Here is a 19,696-nt window from a genome sequence, read left to right as displayed (position 1 = left end):
TATCTTTTATCTAGACCAGAATCCACCTTTAATGACATTGGCTGTTTTTTAAAACACATTTCAGTATGATTGAAAGCTTGATACGCCACTCCAGCAAAATAAGATGAAGAGTGGCTCAACAGACTATATATTATTCACCAGTGATAAGGCTGTAGCACCGTGTGAGCAAATCCCAATTCTGTTGACTTTAGAAAAAGAAACAAAAATCCAGAAGGATGAATATTATTGCCATCAAAATCTCTCATCACTTTTTAAAATTTTGATAACAAACTTGATATGTTTTGGCATATTCATTTTCTTTTTTCTTTTTTTTTTGAAATCTACAGGTGCAAACAAAATGACACAAGCTTCCTTGCAGGATTTTGAAGAATAATCGAGCATGTGAAGTGAAGGATAATTCACCATGTCATGCATGTATAAAATGTTAATGTATCAAACTTCAGAATAAAACTCAGGTGATCAATATCATAAGACAGAATATCATATATTTGTGCAATATGAACAAAAAGTGCAATATGAAATGCAATAACTTTCATACCCTCTATCAATAAAGACTTGAGTTATGAACTATGGAATTGAAATCAGTCATAATGAAGAAGCTGAGAACACAATGACTTTGAAACAGCCTTCCCTTACAGTTATGTATAAAACTCATTGAAAGGCCCAGGTCCTAAACCTGTCACCATTACACACAGATGCATTTCACTTGAATAACTGCTGCTTCTGATAACAATTACATTGGTAGTGATGATAATTATAAGAATTGATATCATTAATATCATCATCATTATTTTTCTACTTCTATTATCATTATCAGTATCATCATTATCATATTATTATTATTATCGTAATTTTACTATGACTATTCAACATAACCTATTACAATGTACAAGACCCTATTCCCCAGACTGAATTTAATTTCTACTATTTCCACTCATGATCATCTGGACTGACATAAGAGAGTGAAAGTAGCAAAACTAAGGGTATGTCACCAGAATCAATTAGCATTATTATCATCACTATCTTATCATTCAGCTTGTACAATCTGTTGAGGACAAACATAGGCGATGAAAGTATCTTACAGTGTGACGTCAGCAGCAGAGCTTTAGAGAGTAAATGACAAAAATATATTATGTACTGTAAAACCAGACAGTTTTGCATGCATTTTCATTCTGCGAGAGCCAAAATTCACAAAATTAAGATGCATGTGAAGTTCCTGTCTATGCACTGAATGCCAGTGGCTATTTTGGAAAATTTCATGCCGCGAAAAAGGCCATCGGCTCCAATTCGTAAAAATTTCATGCCACGAATGTTTACGGTAACAGATTACAGTTGTTCAATACATCTGACAACATACCTAACAGCCCTGTACACTCCCACATAAAATGTAAAGGTAAGATACAAGGAGAAAAGAGAGAAATAGGGAGTGGGAGTGAAAGGGGAGGAATTAGAGACATGAGATACTAGCCTAATGGGGTTCACACCTCAGTTTGGAGTGGGATTTGAATCTCGATCCAAACAAATGTTTGGATCATGATCTAACTCTCACTAATTTTTCATATGAATACCTGGAAATCCATAAAATTGTGATTTGGATTTTGATTCGGATTACGATTTAAATCTTGCTATTTGTTGTGTAATATTTTGCAAATTATCACGATTGCTCACATGCATCAATGTTTTTGAGCCCACAATGGATCGGCCATTTTTGCTCAGGTGGCCATAGCACGGTCTATTTCTTGATGTATCAAGCCAATTGAGCCGAATGTTAACAGGACAGCAGTGATGAGCACACAAAATATATGCCAATGATATGTGTGTGTGTGTGCATGTGTGTGCTACATGCTGGGTAGTTCTAGTGGCTGGTGGTCAGGCTGAGATCATAGGCGTTCAACTCCAGTGGGTTAGTGAGATATTTTGGTAGTCATGTGAACGACTACCAAAAAAAAAAAAAAAAAAAAATCAATGTTTCGATCACGATTCATTGGTAGAATTTTTGTCTTGTTTGGAATGGTGATTTGAAAAGTGAGATTGGGATCAAGATCCCAAATCTCACTCCTTCTGCCGTTGGAATACGGCAACTGAGGGTAAGAGACTAATACCCCTTTCAGTAACTCACACATTTTTGGCCAGCTCCTGGCCCGAGCTAATTTGGCCTGTGCCAAGCAGTAAAAAATGCGTTCAGTAACTATCCCAGAGCTGCGCTACTTTTACGATGACCCATTCACGAACTCGGCCACATAAGGGATAACTACCATGATAACTCAATGCATGCTCCGGCGGAGGGCACGGCCAGGTAATTTTGACCTTTGACCGTGCAAGGAATTTTGGCCCAAGCCTGGCACTGGGTATCGTTCATACACTCTTCGATCACCACCAGGCCCGAGCCTGGCCCGAGCCTGGCCCGAGCCTGGTGCTAGCTTCAGCAGTGCCAAAATAGCCCGCTCTTGTTGTCGGCCACTTTGGCCCGACCCATTCATAAACTCAAAATTTTACAACTTAGCTCGGGCCTGGCCCAAGCCAGAGGAGTTACTGAAAGGGGTATAAAGAAAGAAGATTCCATGCATTTTAAAATGAAGGTAAAGGCAATGGCATAATACAGTATCATGTGAGAGAGAGAAGAGAGAGCGAGAGAGAGAGGTCAACTGGAACTGCAAACCAAGAAGGAATGAAAGGCATATGATACACAGAGACTCTGTACCCAGTGCTCTTCTAACACTTTCATTCATTTTCCCTCTCTTTCTTTCTTTTTGGCACTCACACACACACACACACACACACACACACATGATTTTTTTTTTTCTGAGTGCTACTGAACAGTAAAAGTACAAGTGATGTCCACATATGACCCTCAGAGTGCATTTTTTTTTTAAATCTGTGGTTTTGTTCAGACAGCATTTGCATTATTCATGTACCACTTGTGGCTGTCGGAGAAGTTCACTCTATATGCACTGTGATTATCATAATGGGCATGAATAAGTATCAGTTTGTGAAAAGTTGCTTTTAAAACACACAGACCGAGATGTCCAACACTGCATACAATGGAATGAGAGCATGTCTTTTTCATGGCAGCATCACATGTTCATTGGTTTTTTTTTTTGTGTGCATATATGTATAATAAATAAATAAACCATGTACACACACAAACAAATTCACACATAAGTGTGTACACAACACGTAAACAGTATCATCTGCAAGTGTCCAACAAAAGGTCAGGCTTTTGTACATTTTCTGCTTTAAATAGCCATACTCGATGCACAAAATTACATAATGTACTAAAATCAATTTAACAAAATTGTGATGGCTTCACTACAACAGGACATGGAAAAAGAAACGGGTCTTAGTCTGAATTTCAAAATAACACTCAGCTGGTAGCAATTTCCATATATATAAGGTTGCAACTGATATCACTGCTTCTTAACAGCATGAAAAAAAAAAAACTTCAGACTTCAAACTTTCTTCTTTTTTTTCATCTTTGAAGCAAACTCCTACCATTCTATGTGTTTGGTTTACTCTACAGTATTCTCAGTCTCCTTGATCACGAGTGACATTTGATAACATTTTAATGATTTATTGGTAATGTATTCACAAGAAATTAAACTTTTTAAGAGCCACATCCATTGGGATTGGAAATTTGATTATGAAACTGTTGACTGCTTGTGTATTGCAACAAAGTTCCTTTGCACATAAAAAACTGCTATCCTCGTGCTTTGTTGAGCATTTATGTTTAGGAAGGTTAATGTTGTAATCAATGATGTGTTTGATGATATGTTTAAGCTGTTTGTAACCAAAACTTTAATTTAGATTTGCTGTACAATCCCTTATCTGAGTGATATCTACATGCTCTGATTATATATTCTCCAGACACAGCATAAACCTGATTCATATACCTTTACATATGTGCAAATTATAAAAGCTGCACTGTTTGCTGTGCAATGCTCTGGCAATCAAACTATAGATTATTGCCTGAACATTCGAAATCTTGGAATTTTGAAACCAGACAACAGGCGAATCAAAAGCATTATGAGGAAGTTTGCTCATTTACTCAGAAGCATTTCCTGCAAGCTTTTCTAGAAAATGCCTGTTACTGTCTTTGAAATACTGAAATCAAATCATGTTTTCTCCAATTGCAAAGGCTGTGAAACACTATGCCTCAGGGAAATTCCATAAATCTGAAAATTTGCAACTCTTTTCTACCAAGAATCCCACACAACTAAAGTGGAAATTACTCATATCCACTTTCTCCTCACTCTATCACAAGTGTAATGTTTGCAGGGGAATGAAACCTAAATATACATGTGGAATGCACCAATGTCAGTAGAACACGGATCGTCCAGTTTTCCTCAAACTTTCACTGATGTGCTCTACTAATGTTGCTGCATTCACTCAATCCACATGTATATTTGGTTTCATTCCCTTTCAAATTTGAATTTCTGACTGAGATTGCTTTGAGCAGGATCTTATTACAGTTGAAAAGGATGTACAATCTTATATATGCATGGCATTACTATAATTTATAGCATGGTTGGTATTTTTGTTTTGAGAAGCAACATTGATCCCTACATCACCTCTGCAATCCATGGGGATTTCATCCTCTGTAAGCACAAAGAAAAATACTGGTGTACTTAATATCATGTTTGCACAGGTTTACTGCAACCAGGAGTAACTGGCATACCAGTCATTTGATTACAAATAAAAAGGGTCTTACTCCACAGCAAAGACTAGGCATTCATGCACAACAAAGGAATGCTTTTAGCTCACAGAGCCAAAATAACCAAGGTTAGAATCTGTGGGATACAGGCGATTCTGATAAAGTCAGTTTAGCGTTCAGGCTGACAGAGATCAACTGAACAAATTTCATAATACAGTGGTCACATACTCTCTGTTTGTATGTGCTGCTGACTCGAAGAGTACACAAATTAAGCAATCAGGCAGGAAAGAAGCAAGAGCAGAGAGAATCTTCCCTGACCTCCTGTCTGCTGCATAATTCTAGGTACAGCTTCCTAATATTCCCCTTTCACATGCCAATTCAAATACTATTCCTTTCACTGATCGACAAATTGTGCAATGATAGATTAAAAAAGAAACAAGAAAATATACAGAGGTATGCAGGCAGTTGCAATGCCCGTCTACTTCTTGGCAAAACATCTTGTTTTTTGTTATGTCAAAATTTTCACACAGTACGCTCAACCAGCAACGCAGATGGTTGCTTTATCACTGCATCATATTGATTAAATCAACCTACAGGACTGAGTGTTGAAGACATTACTCTTTTTCATCAACAACAATGCACCCGTGCTGCTTTCAAAACCTCCCACATTTCCATGGTGATACAATTTTGAATGGCTGTATCAGTACCCTGAATATGAAGACAGCTAATTTCTCTTACCCAACTCTTAAACCTGTGTTGGGAGGGGGGGGGGGGGGGGGGATATAAAACACTACAACATATGAGTTCCAGAAGCCAACTGCTCACACCTGAGAGGTACATGTACATATCTACAGTATGTGTCCTTGTAATATGAGGCCTTGGATGAATGTGACAATCTTAAAGTTGCCCTTCATTAAGAAAAAGGGCATAAAAAGGTACCTAAATTATTACTGTGAGAGTTTCAGAGAATCATGATTTTGTTGACAAATGCTGGTTACTACCAGACAGTGAAAATGACCCCTCCACTTACTTGCACTATTTCTTGCCTGGCTTTGCACATTGCACAGTTTTCCTTTTCGCCTTGCCAGTCACATGGTTCGTGCTCGTGTGTGTCATCTTGCGCTACATAAAAAAGTTTCAATACAACCATTAGCAGACACGTGACCAAATAGAATTCATGGCAGTAGGTAAAGTCAAAAGCACATTCACAACTTCTTGATTAAAATGACAAACACAAAAACAAATACATGTTGGTCCTTTTACAAACACTGTAATAACAACATTTTGCTTCATGGTCTGTGGCTGAATACAATACATTTGAGGGAATAATCTTATAGCAAATCATACTTGAAAGATTTTGTAAGCAGATTGTCAAATTTCATTCAATGTTTTCCATACCTGGCCATGAAAAGAGAATTACACATTGTTTAATCATTGCCTCATTCCTTCTGAAATACTTTTTGCATATCAATATAATGCAGTGAAATAAGCATCAATTTAACACGAAATTCAAGACATCAAATTTGATTACAAATTTCTATATCAAATTTATACCATTGCATTAACAATTCAGTTTCAACAGTGGAAAGGTTGACAATTCATGAGCTACTCTCCACATAATTGGATGAACATGAGATAGGTTTCCATTTTTTTTTTTTTACTCTCTATAATGCAAAATGTAAGAACACTACATACAGCTGTAGTGTTTATTTTCACATTCACCTTCAGTGAAACCAATGTGAAGTTCTCTACCTTTATTCCATTCTACTTCTGTATTTGATACTCTGCAGAATTATTCTATGTTATGCATGGCTACCAACATTTCAGACATCCCCTTGTCCAATTTTGCACAAGATTTCACCTTATTTCTTGTTTTCATTTCACAACAGCACTGGGAGAGATCTTTTCACATGACAACACATATTTTCCTTTTTCTTAAATCTCTGTTTATTTGTCTATCACATGTATACCGTTCAAGGCCAGTCTACGCTTTAGACACTGACTCTTATGGTTGTTGTCACTAGATATTCAAATAATTCATGACTATTGTCTTACTGAATCATAAATGCAATCTCTTTTAAATCAACCCTTCACTCCATAAAATTTCTATTAAGAGCACTTCAATGACACCCAAGTTTTATGTGAATTTCTGAACTCTGTGAAGTGATATTACATGATGCATTGGGTATCCATATGGTATTGAATATTGTTTGATATAGATAGAAGTGCAGCACTTTATGATCATATTGATGTATACTTCATCTTTACATGATACAATCTCAACCCCATGCAATGCATTGAAGATTGGTCTGGTTGTTGAGGGCACTTGAATTTAATATCCCATCCCAAAATTTCTAGGTCATAAGATGTCACGAGGTGGACACATGGAGATGTATTTCCTGCTCTCAAATCTCTCCCATGATCATTTCTCTTTCACTTTCAATCACTTACCTTTGAAAGGTGAAACCTTCTGAAAGAAGTCTGATCCAAATAAACTCTCTATTACACATTCAAGGCCTGTATACAGAGAAGGACGAGAAAGTGGAGATTAACATACAGAGATGTACTTCGTGCATTTTCTTTCACAATGTACTGAATTTGAGATTTCATGTTTAGAATTTTACTTCGATGCAAAGTCATCATATGGAAAAAAAAATCACATATGGCTTTTGAAAAAAAAAAACAGCCCTTAGAATTCATAGCTGCTCACATAACATCGGTACAAAAGCTCACTGCATTGTTAAGAAGGTTGCACATTTTGGAAGAAACTAGCAACAAAGCTGAAAGTGAAACAAAGGAACATGAAGAACAAAGTATTAAAATTAGTGTGCGGGTTCAATGGTAATTATGTATTTGTGCAAGATAATTTGTCAGCAGAAAATTTGTACTATTGTCGCAATGAATTGTACGGTTTTTTAAAGGTTTTTGACTAATATTTGTAATTACATAGATGCTATTCTGTTCTCTCCCATTGTTGCTGTTGTTGATTTCCTTGTGGTAGTGTCCACACAAGGTAACTGAGTTTTTTTTTAAAGGTTATGAAGGGAGGTTTGTATGGAATTTGAGGAGCAAACCACTCTTCATAAAGCCATCATTGTTAATTCAAAAAGTGAGAGGTCCACTAGGAGACAATTACGATGTGAGTCTCAATAGTGCTATATCTATTTATTACTTTTCTCACTTTAAGCTGTATTATTTTTCTAACTATGTAATCCTTTGTTAGTTTTTGTTCTCCTTCGTAAGACCTGGAGTAATACAAAGATTTATTCGAGAAACTGCAAGATATTTTGGAGAAAAGGAAAACACCTTCTCAGTAGATTCTCCCTTTAATATTGGCATAGGATATGCATTTACATGCAATGCACATGCATGACCATAGGACCATGACAAACATTACCTCAACAGGGGAAGGATGTGCATGTCTGCACCATTCAACTTCAGTTTATCAAAAAACTTGATTGGAAATTCCAGCTGAGAAACTAATGCACCTTTATAGTAAGTGTCACACATTAGCACATATTACATTCCTCATACACGATGCTTGTCAAATCACAAAACACATGCGTACACACACACACACACACACACACACACACACAAACAGTGTAACAAAAAAGCCCTAAATGAGAATCATTAATAATTGACACATAGCACAATGTACCTTGTATGGGGAATGAGTACACAAATATAGAAATCTCACACTTCAGGATAATTCAGCAAAAGAGGGGTTTACAATGGCAGGGGGGGGGGGGGATATAGGAAAGCACGAACTTGCAAGGACAACATCTTCTAAGAGGGTACATTTCTTTTTGGCAATTTAAGCTAAGTCACTTCCTCCTGGCAAATTAGAGGGAAAAATTTTATTGAAGATGGACACATTAGCAACTGGGGCTACAGTTTCACATGCAGACAGAGGTTCCTTGTTAATTCATATTTCTTGGCAGAGGATCAGCTTTGTCTTTGCCATGGCTTTAGTATTCACTTTGAATGTAAAGTAAAAAACACACACACACAAACACATAAGATACATGCCAACAATAATACACAAAGTCAAATTTAATACACATTATATGGATAGGCCTACAAATTGCCCTTGAGGAAAAAGAAGATTGAAGGACATGTGTGTGCATGTACTGTCATAACTGGCAAACTTTATACAAACCTTGTATTTCATATTGTGAAGAACACTTTATTTGAAGTCGGGTAAAAATATCCACTTTTACAGTATTCCATTCCTCTTGGCCTAGTTACAATTGTACTAACAATAGCCCTTGCTGTTTCACAATGTACAACTGTTTCTGAGGACAAAACTTCAAATAACCATGCAAGACATTATTCATATGAAAATTGACAAGACTTTTTTTTTCAACCTACCAGACTACATTTGGAAGGGTGTTTGCTCCTTCATGCATATAGACAGGGCAGAGCCAGGCAAAAACTGCCTTTTATTCCAGTCAAGGTTTTCTCACTTGATTCTGGTACTTTAGACCATACTTAACGAAATAAGCTTCTGCGCCATCTTGAAATCTGTCCCGAATCCAAGATGGCCGCCAAAAATCCAAAATGGCCGCCAGAGGACCTAAAAAGTGCCTTCTGTGGTTAAGATTTGTCTGGGGATGGGTTTTTTAAAACTCTATTTGATGATAAATGGTAAGAGAAATAAGATTCAGTGGATTAAAATCAGAATCAGTTTCTTTTTTATTGCGAAAATCCAACATGGCCGCCAGACGCAGCTCCCGAAATTAATAAATGTCAGAACAACCGGAGGGCCAAACCCTAAAAACTCGCTTACTTAACGAGTGAGTTCCACTCTCTCTACAAACTAAGTAGACCATGCTTATTTTCAAATTTCTATTTTAACAAACAACATAACGCTGGTCTACCTCAAAAAAAACTTGTTGCGAAAGCCTCCAAATCCAAAATGGCGTCCAAGATGGCCGCCATATTTACTGAATTTGCAATTTGAAAGATAGAATTTGATAGAAACATCAAATTTCAACAAATGTGATGTCATATGAAAGAGAATAAAATTTCCTACAAGTTGATACCATTTTTGTGGGAGATTGTGATAACTGAATTGAGATTTTAAGGAAAAATTCTCATTTTTTGATATTTTTCTGAAAAAAGGAAAATCATGAAAATGCTTGATTCAGCATAAATCAGAAAAAGACTGAAGGATTATCTTGAAACGTTTTTAAGAATTTTGTTTAACATATAATTAATATTTGGAGAAAATTAGGGGTCAGTACCATATGCGGTTCAGGAGTTATAATGTTTCAAACTTGAAAACTCACTATGTAAAAATTTCCACTTTAGCTGTGACAAGACCTTGTTGGTCGTAAAGAGAGTCTGCATACGCCAAGACTACTACACGCACCACTGGCACTGACGCTTGTAGCAGTGCCAGTGGTGCGTGTAGTAGTCTTGGTGCGCGCAGACTTTCTTTTTTGACAAACAAGAGTTTGTGCCTGCAAACTAACTTTTCATACCAAGTGGTAGCTCAAGTTACGCCGATCGCTATCATTTCAAAGTAGATTGTTCTGGAGCAGATGAGATGAAGCAAAAAATGTCTTACAAGTAGAGGTAGAAGCTTGAAACAACCATGCTATAGAAAGTTTAAAACAAAATTTGGATCAATCACTCAAAAACTTCAAGATTGCAGGCCATCAAAGCTGACATAGTTTATTGCGCCAAATTAAATGTATCATTTTAATTTTGGTACAATTTTGTCTGTTGTGCTATCTATTTATAGTTTTTATATATTTTGAACATTGTAGTGGTATTTCAAACCGTCATGGATCTTTATGGATATATTTTTAAAACCAGTGATATTCTACTCAGAAAAAGAAAAAAATCGAGTGCAAGTTTCATTTTTGAAGGAGTTAATAACGGAAATCAGTAAATTTAAAGTAAAATTGGAGTGAATTTTGAGTGAAAATTTTCATTTTCACTCATTTTAGAGTGACCTTAGGGATCACTCGTCACTCTTTGAGTGATCCCTGAGATCACTCTAAAAGGAATGAAAATGAACATTTCCACTCTCGAGTGATCCTGATATCTAAAATGTGAAAGCATCTACCAATGGCATTAGTTAAATTCAATTTTGACACTATAACCCACATGAAATCAGCCTAAAACGAAGTAAGAAAAATCTATTCATAGTGAATACACTTTCAGCATGCTTATTTGTAAATTCAATTCAATTCAATTCAATTCAATTCAATGTTTTATTTCATTTTTCGACAAGAACATACAAACATCACTTCTTCTTTTTTGATCACAGAAAATCAGGTGCGTAGACCTATGTGGGATGAAAAGAATATACATTAATTGTAGCACCTTGCAATAATTACACATTATCATAAAACTCGAGTGATTTGAAGTAAGTAAACATTGTGGATAATTCGAAAAATGGAGGGACCCACTAAAAAGACAAGTCTTGTAGAATGTGCGCCCCTCAGAAATGTGAATATACAGCATGAATAATCATTTTGGACAGTGTTATTTGAACAATATACTGAAAAGTAATTTCGCACAACACATTTAAAAGCAACTTTGAGAAATTGCCGCCATGTCGGATTTTTCGGGGGGGGGGGGGTGCTCGGATCAGAAGGGCTTTCAAGGACATGTACGGATCAGATATTATTACACATAATATGCCATCATCATTCACGTTTCTACAACAGCAGAGTAACATACAAATACAAAAGCATATCTTTGATACAGAAGCATTTCTTTTTAAATCAAAGGTCGGTCCTTACCCAAACACTAAAATGAGCTCCATCCCCCCCCCCCCCAAAAAAAAATAAATAAATAAACCCTCAATATGGTTTAAACAAGGACAATATATATGACAGACAGCAGTACAAGAAATTCTAAAAATATATCAAATTATTAATCAAGATTTGACTCTGACGCAACACACTAAAGGTATCGTTTACCATTGGAAGATATATCACATTCGATTTATATGTGCAGGTTAGTTGTATCACAAAACATTCTACCATGTAGAAAAATATATAATAATGAAGCCTAAAACATACGGACATATCACCAATTTTTTTCAAGAAACCATAACATTGATAACTGTTGACAGCTTAGTATAAATAAACTAGAAATGTCGCTACGGCGACTGGTATGCCTCCGCCATAATGCATGGTTCTCCTAATAGGTCTATAGTACAATGTCTTGACAATGTGTGATGACAGTTTCACACAATTGGCAAAATATTAAAATGACAGGTTTGCCACAAATCAATGTCTTGACAATGTGTGATGACAGTTTCACACAATTGGCAAAATATCAAAATGACAGGTTTGCCACAAATGTGCTGAATGTTCACTTTCCTAGAACTACGTTCAACTGGATGAATGATTATAACGTCTGGGTGCAGGTATTTGGGGAACTGATGATTTTTACTTGACTTTTGACCCTTTTATAAGTTTATGCATTGAGTAATTTTCAAGGTATTGAGAAAAAGTATAATTTCAGTATCAAATGGCAAAATAGTATTATCTAAACCTGGCCTTTGACCTTTGACCTCACAGTTCCAAAGAGAATCACTGTTAGGTAGAACATGCATAAATATGTAAGTTTCATGATGATACCTTGAGTTACTTTCGAGATATGGAGGAAAAAGTGCAATTTAGCACTTTCACTTGACCTTTGACCTTTTGACATTTGACCTTTTGGCAAGAAACTTCCCACAGAATATATATTGGGTAATACATGCATACATCAAGTTAAAAAAAAAAAATCTTTCAGGCATTGCATAAATATAAGGAAAGTAGTGATATTTTGAGGAGTTGACCTTGACCTTTAACCCCCTGACCTTTGATCCATGACCCCCAACTTCCCTAGATAATCACTGCCCATCGGTACATGCATATATACTAAGTTCCATGAAGATACCTTTAACCATTTGCGAGAAAAACATGAAATTTCAACATTTTTTCACAAAATAACGTGTGACCTTTGACCTTTGACCCATCACCCTAAAATCCAAACAAAGTATTATCCCCCAGGATATACCCTCATACCAAGTTTGATGTAAAACCACCACACGGTTCTTGAGATATCGACAAAAACAAAACGGGACGGACGTCCGGACGTAGGTACGGACGGACGGAGGGACGGACGACCCGAAAACATAATGCCTCCGGCCACTTCGTTGGCGGAGGCATAAAAACACATCAGAACAATCTACTTTGAAATAATAACGATCAGCGTCACCTGAGCTACCACTTGGTATGAAAAGTTAGTTTGCAGGCACAAACTCTTGTTTGTCAAAAAAAAGTCTGCACACACTAAGACTACTACACGCACCACTGGCACTGCTGCAAGCGTCAGTGCCAGTGGTGCGTGTAGTAGTCTTGGCGTATGCAGACTCTCTTTACGACCAACAAGGTCTTGTCACAGCTAAAGTGGAAATTTTTACATAGTGAGTTTTCAAGTTTGAGACATTATAACTCCTGAACCGCAAATGGTACTGACCCCTAATTTTCTCCAAATATCAATTATATGTTAAGCAAAATTCTTAAAAACGTTTCAAGATAATCCTTCAGTCTTTTTCTGATTTATGCTGAATCAAGCATTTTCATGATTTTCCTTTTTTCAGAAAAATATCAAAAAATGAGTGTTTTTCCGTTATATCTCAATTCAGTTATCACAATTGCCCACAAAAATGGTATCAACTTGTAGGAAATTTTATTCTCTTTCATATGACATCACATTTGTTGAAATTTGATGTTTCTATCAAATTCTATCTTTCAAATAGCAAATTCAGTAAATATGGCGGCCATCTTGGACGCCATTTTGGATTTGGAGGCTTTCGCAACAAATTTTTTGAGGTAGACCAGTGGAATGTTGTTTGTTACAATAGAAATTTGAAAATAAGCATGGTCTACTTAGTTTGTAGAGAGAGTGGAACTCACTTGTTAAGTAAGCAAGTTTTTAGGGTTTGGCCCTCCGGTTATTATAATTTCAGGAGCTGCGTCTGGCGGCCATGTTGGATTTTTGCAATAAAAAAGAAACTGATTTTAATTTTAATTCACTGAATCTTATTCCTCTCACCATTTAACATCAAATAGAGTAAAAAAAAAACATCCCCAGACAAAACTTAACCACAGAAGGCACTTTTTAGGTCCTCTGGCGGCCATTTTGGATTTTTGGCGGCCATCTTGGATTTGGGACAGATTTCAAGATGGCGCAGAAGCTTATTTTGTTAAGTATGGTCTAAAGTACCAGAATCAAGTGAGAAAACCTTGACTGGAAAAAAAGGCAGTTTTTGCCTGGCTCTGCCCTGTCTAATATATTCTGTACTAAATCTTACGTTCGAGGCGGAATTTACCAATTACAAACTGGAGAAAATTTTTGAGGAACAATACATAAGAACAAGCATACAACTGAGTGAAATCAGACACTATGCAATCAGAAAGAAATATAGTACAATTAAATGTAAAACCAACATGTTATTTCTGAGTCACAATCATCATTAATTTTTCATTGTTTGCTTCAATACTTCCTTGCGTCATATACCAGTACACTGTGTGACTAAATTTATCCTTTAGTAAGCCCTCAAGTTTCCATGCCATTCACTATTAGCAATGACTAATGATTGCAATATCTAAATGTCTCACACCGTCAAGGACATTACTTTGCCAAAAAGGCTACAAAGAGGATTAGAATTAAGATTGGGACTAACTTTGGGGATTTGGTCTAACTATGGCTTGGGATAAGACTTAAGATTTGGATTTGGGCTCAGTCGAGGGTGGGGGATATCATTTGCACAATGTACAAAATGTCCTGGTAGGAAAAGCACAGAGTCCTAAAAGGTGTTAAAGTACTGGTACATGTAACTGGCTGAACAGCCCCCATGTTTGAGGTACCATTTTTTTATTCTGATTTTGCAATGTTCAAGGTCATTTTTTATTTGTTTTTGCCAACTTGAGCAGGTGAAATGACTTTTATATATCTTTTTTAATGAATTTTTGATGCCCAGCAGTGTAAGGAACCAAATCTAATGCCTGAAAGCATCTACCATACTGAAAGCTTCCTGATTGACCTTGACTAATGTTACTCGGGCTTCTTGTTCGTTTCCCCACACTCATGGCTATTATAAATCATCTGTGACATGCTTGCTGATGAGATCTACAATTACTAAAGCATCATATCATGTATGGCCACTAGGGTAAATATAAAAGGTGTAGCAAAATAAAATAACATATTATAAGCACAACTGCACACTGTAGCTGGCTATGGCATACGGCGATTTATGTTTCTTACGCCAAAAAACTTACAATACTGGTATTAATATTGATCAACCCAAAGTAAAGTCATGCACTCGACATATAGCAAAAGTAAACAACCTGCACTAACTCGGACAGCAAAATGATCACTACACAAGTGAATAGCTGAAGCCTGATACTGTGCAATTATTCAGAACTTAATATGAAAATACATTAACATCTAAATAGCACTCAATATCTTAAATCAATAAATGAAATACAATTCCTTCCAGAAAACATTCTTGATATCACTCTGCACATCTATTATATGAAAATACATCAAAATCTGACAAGCATTCAATATCTTAAATCAATAAATGAAATACAATTCCTTCAAAAAAACATTCTTGATATCACTCTGAACATATCAATATAAGGACTTTTGGTGTGCAAAAAACCTTAGCCCTTTAACATGCAGTTCAATCTGGACTGATGATCAAGTAGTCTACATATATGTGAATGTACACAGACATTATGCCACTCTTTTAAGTTTTATTAGATTTAGGTAAATATGCATCCTTTGCTCATGGAGTTATGGTATTATGGTCCCACTAGTCACTCTGTAAGAAAGCTTTCAATATCATGTTCTTTTTAGATACAGACATTATCACAGTATGCAGTTGACCTGCATGCATGCATGCAGATGCTTAAAATGGCTGCCTGTAGTTTTGCTTGTACCATCACAGAATGCACATTTATGGTATGCCATACCAATACTATATCAAGTACGTACAATGTATGCTGTACATCAACAGTGATTACTTTTTCAAGGTTGCAGACACAGGAAACTTAATTAATTAAACATAATTGATGTTATCAGACAGGCTGTCATCAAGTGCTTAGAAAGAGATGTGCCTGTTTGTATACGACAAATTCAATATTTTTTGCACTTTCACTCAAAATGATTTTAATGTGCTCGGCAAAGAGGAAGCATCGTAAAATTTGGCGAGGCTGCCATTTGCATCAGGCAGAACAACATACCATAATCATGGCCACAGCTAAATAACCGCTGGGGGCATTCAAGGAGATAGGGGCCCACTCTTACCACCCTCTGCTAAAGGGGATATCTTTCTACATTATATCAGTGTGTGCACAATTTGCAGTGTGCATGCCTGCTCAGAACAAGAATGGACTCAGTTAAGCTGACACAAAAGGTAAAACTGCAAAAGAAAACAACTTCCTCCATATGGTGCTTTTTTCAATAACATTTCCAAGAAGTAAAAGTAAATGTACACTTCCATACTGATCATTAAATTGGTTAACAATTTTTTTTTCTTCTAGATACACAAAATGCATTCTGTTTTCAATCCACAAATCAAGTAATTTTGACTGCCAAAAGAACACCAAGTCACAGTTTTAATGATTAGTATCCAACAAAGATGGCATCGAATATTTGTCAAAAACTTCTTAGGCAATGTATTGATCTTTATTGAAGTAAAGGAAGAGTATTCAGCCAAAGGTAATACTTGTCAACAACTGACAACTTACTAAGAGCCTGCCACACTGGGCATAGATTAAAACCTTTTTAGCCTACTATCCCAACTGGCAAATCTACTGTTTTAATGGGAAAGCCCATCCTGATATTATTTTGCTTTGTAAGACAGCTGAAAAATCAGAGAGGTACAATGTATATCAGTGAAAATTGGGGGGGGGGGGGAATCAGAAAACACATAATCAAGTTTGGAGAGCAAGGCAACTTGGCAATTTAGTATGATGTCAGTGTTCAGCAGCTCTTTATACATTGTTTTGCATGCAATATTTCACACATCTTATTTTTTTTCTCAGATACTTTGGTATCTCAATGCCACAGAACTTACATGTATGCTGAGGACATGCAAAATCATATTGCAGCTGTACTTACATACCAAGAACAGATTTGAAGACAACTTTTGTCATTCAATTGTAAATTTTGTGTAAAAACAGAATTGAGAGCTGCTCAACATCTATGTCACAGAGAGTTGTCAATTTGTCTTGCTCTCTAAACTTTAACAGTTCATAACTTTGTGTGTGTGTGTGTGTCTAATTCTTTTTTTATAACCAAATGTTTCACAGATCTACTTTCTGATTTTTCTATTTTCATGTAAAGCAACATGATATCAGGATGGAATTCCCTTTTAAATTGAAAATACACGACCAGTCCTGATCATGACCACACTTGGTCATTTACTCCACGTAAATATGGCATCAATGAGCCAGTTTGTAGTTCACTCGTATGCACAAAAGTAAAAATCATCGTTCTCTTTTCTCATTTAGGAAGGCACTTTACTCTTCTTCGAAGCAACATAATGCATAAAATTACTCAATGTAACAATTTATGAAATTCATGTTCAAACAAAGAATGAACTTGCGTAGATCAGATGACCACAATGGTCCATCAATTAGTACTTGGGGAAGCATCTATTTCATTGTTTTGCACTGACTGCATTAACAAACTTTCTCTATTAATATCGCCAAATACTAAACTTTAATGAACACTTTGTTGCTGTCAGCTGGATGTGCTAACAAGCACCATTTATAAGGAGTACATGAATAATCACTGCATATCACAGATGACCACAGATCTCAGTGAATTTTAAAACCCACATGCCTGTTAAGAATATTACAAATAAATATTTTTTTCTGCTTATGTACAAAGTGGAAAGTACAAACTGGCTTTACTTTATTCAGGGAGAAGGTACTCTCCTAAAGATTTGCTATCACAACTTTGTACCTGGTCAATAGAGGCCAGGTACTACTACTAGAGTGAATTCTAATTTAAGTCTTTTGAAATTTCTTTATTATTTTGAATGTCTTTAAAGAACTGCTAAAAGTACATTATCTTTACAATGTTTGCATGTGCTTTGTTGATAATCCAATACAAAAGCTGTGACTTCTTATGAATTTCAATATCTTCTCAACAAAGAGGAACAGATAGGTGGGCATTATTTTTTACAGAACTCTTGGTCTTAGAACAGATCTCCTTCTGAATAATTTCCATTCATATTTCTTTGCAATTTTAAAAGGAAAGTCTGAAGAGCAGGGAGCCCCGGTTTTTGATGTCACTGACTTTGATGATGAATTTATTCACTAATCCTTGAACAAGGTGTTTACTTTTGTCAAGTGATCACATTTAAAAACATAGGACTATAGGTAGTGAGATTCTAATTACCAGAGCTACTGAGGATACTAACATCTCCACAGAGGCAGAAGGGCAGATTGTAAGAGGAAGATGACCACTATATGCACACTCTTTGTGATCACAAGACAGACAACAAATTGATGCATAAAATCAAATGATATGGTTTAAATTTTATTACCATAAAAGTGGAAATTTTCACGGTGCTGAAATTTTCACGCATTTGACACATTTCATGCAACCAGAAACTAAAAAAGAAATAAGAATAAAAAAATAAAAGCACACAATTTTTTTTTGCAATTTTTTTTTGCAACAGAGTGAAAAAACACACACACACAAAAAAAAAAATTACTCACATGAAAACCACTTCTACAGTACCACATATCAACAGTCAACAAACCTATGGTAACTATCAATTTTACTTCTTTCTCTAACTCAGTAGCTATTGGTGTTGTATCATGGACAACAAATCTGAGCTGATTTGCCATGTGAATGTGTGGCACACACAACATGATTGTATGCATTTGGACTGCTGTGATACAAAGTATCTCAATCTCAAGTGCACATGTTCTCTCCTACACATAGTTCAATCATTAGCTGCTTTTGGGGTGGCTCTGGCATCCAGATGGACAGTTCTGACTACATTTGTAAAGTAATCCTGCTCTGGGTCATCAACAACCCAGCACTGTCTCTGCCCCTTACCCATACAATGGTCAAGCATTTATCCCGAAGTTGATTAATCCCTCAAGTTATGTCAGATTTAAAGGACAAGTTAACCTTCATAAACATGTGGATTAATCTGCAAGAATCTTCAGGATTGAATAAACAGAAGAAGAAGAAGAAGAAGAAGGATTGAGCAGAATGCAGCAAAATCAGTAGAATACATGATGCGTGAAAGTTTGAGGAAAATCAGACAATCCATCGAAAAAGTTATGAATTTTTAAGCCTCAGTTCATTGATCGTTGGATGTGAAGGCTACTATATCCTTTCAAAAGAAACATATTTAAAAATCAAAAGATTTTTTCATTCTGTTTGAAAGGTATAAACGTCACTGGGCAGGAAATTCAAAATAAATTCTTGGCTGTGTACAGTGACTGTTCTCAAATATTTGATTTGCTTCTGACTAAAACTACATTGCATTTAAAATATATATTAGCCTGGTTTGATAATCATGTTTAAGAAATTTAAAAGTAATCACCATGATATGAGGCTATCATATTCATTTTACTTTTTTCCCCACAAAAGCAGTAGAGTATCTGTATCTAGAATTTTCAAACCATAAAGCAATGAAGCATAATGTATTGTTAGGCCCTGGAACCATAATGCTCAAACAGCTCTATTTTGCAGTATATGGATATGATCAAGATATGACTTGTACATCTGTACTATAGCTATCTGTACCTCCTGTGTGGTAAACTTTAAGAATTGAACAATAAAAGCCAATGTTCTCCTGTCTAGCTGTATGTTAATGTTTAATTTTGAAAATGAAGCTTTGCTAGACATTTCCTGGATAGAAAGTAATTTAAATGACTTATAAGATAAACATAATGCTGATGTCCCATTTCTTGGTAAGTGTGGTACAAATGTTTCTGACAAGAAATAAAGAAAGGTTTGTTTCTTTGTTGTTGTTTTTTAAGGCGAAGG

The 19,696-nt window shown here is 35.9% G+C and overlaps 1 protein-coding gene across 1 annotated transcript in view; it reads right to left on the bottom strand.

Annotated features, from left to right (window-relative positions):
* The window catches only part of LOC139736626 (ligand-dependent nuclear receptor corepressor-like protein), a 67,078-nt gene that overhangs the window by 45,887 nt on the left and 1,495 nt on the right, over window positions 1-19,696 (bottom strand). Inside the window, exons 2-3 of the mRNA XM_071647377.1 lie at window positions 7,103-7,168; window positions 5,682-5,773 (exon numbers count right to left, since the gene is read on the bottom strand). Of these exons, the coding sequence (XP_071503478.1) occupies window positions 5,682-5,773; window positions 7,103-7,168 (158 nt within the window). The remainder of the gene's footprint in view (window positions 1-5,681; window positions 5,774-7,102; window positions 7,169-19,696) is intronic.

This window comes from Diadema antillarum, unplaced genomic scaffold, assembly GCF_040938485.1.
Source record: "Diadema antillarum isolate AM-2024a unplaced genomic scaffold, OU_Dant_1.0 seq00000659_RagTag, whole genome shotgun sequence".
Classification (NCBI taxonomy): Eukaryota; Metazoa; Echinodermata; class Echinoidea; order Diadematoida; family Diadematidae; genus Diadema; species Diadema antillarum.
Note: the sequence above shows the minus strand (reverse complement) of the source record. Positions and strands in the feature narration are given on the sequence as shown.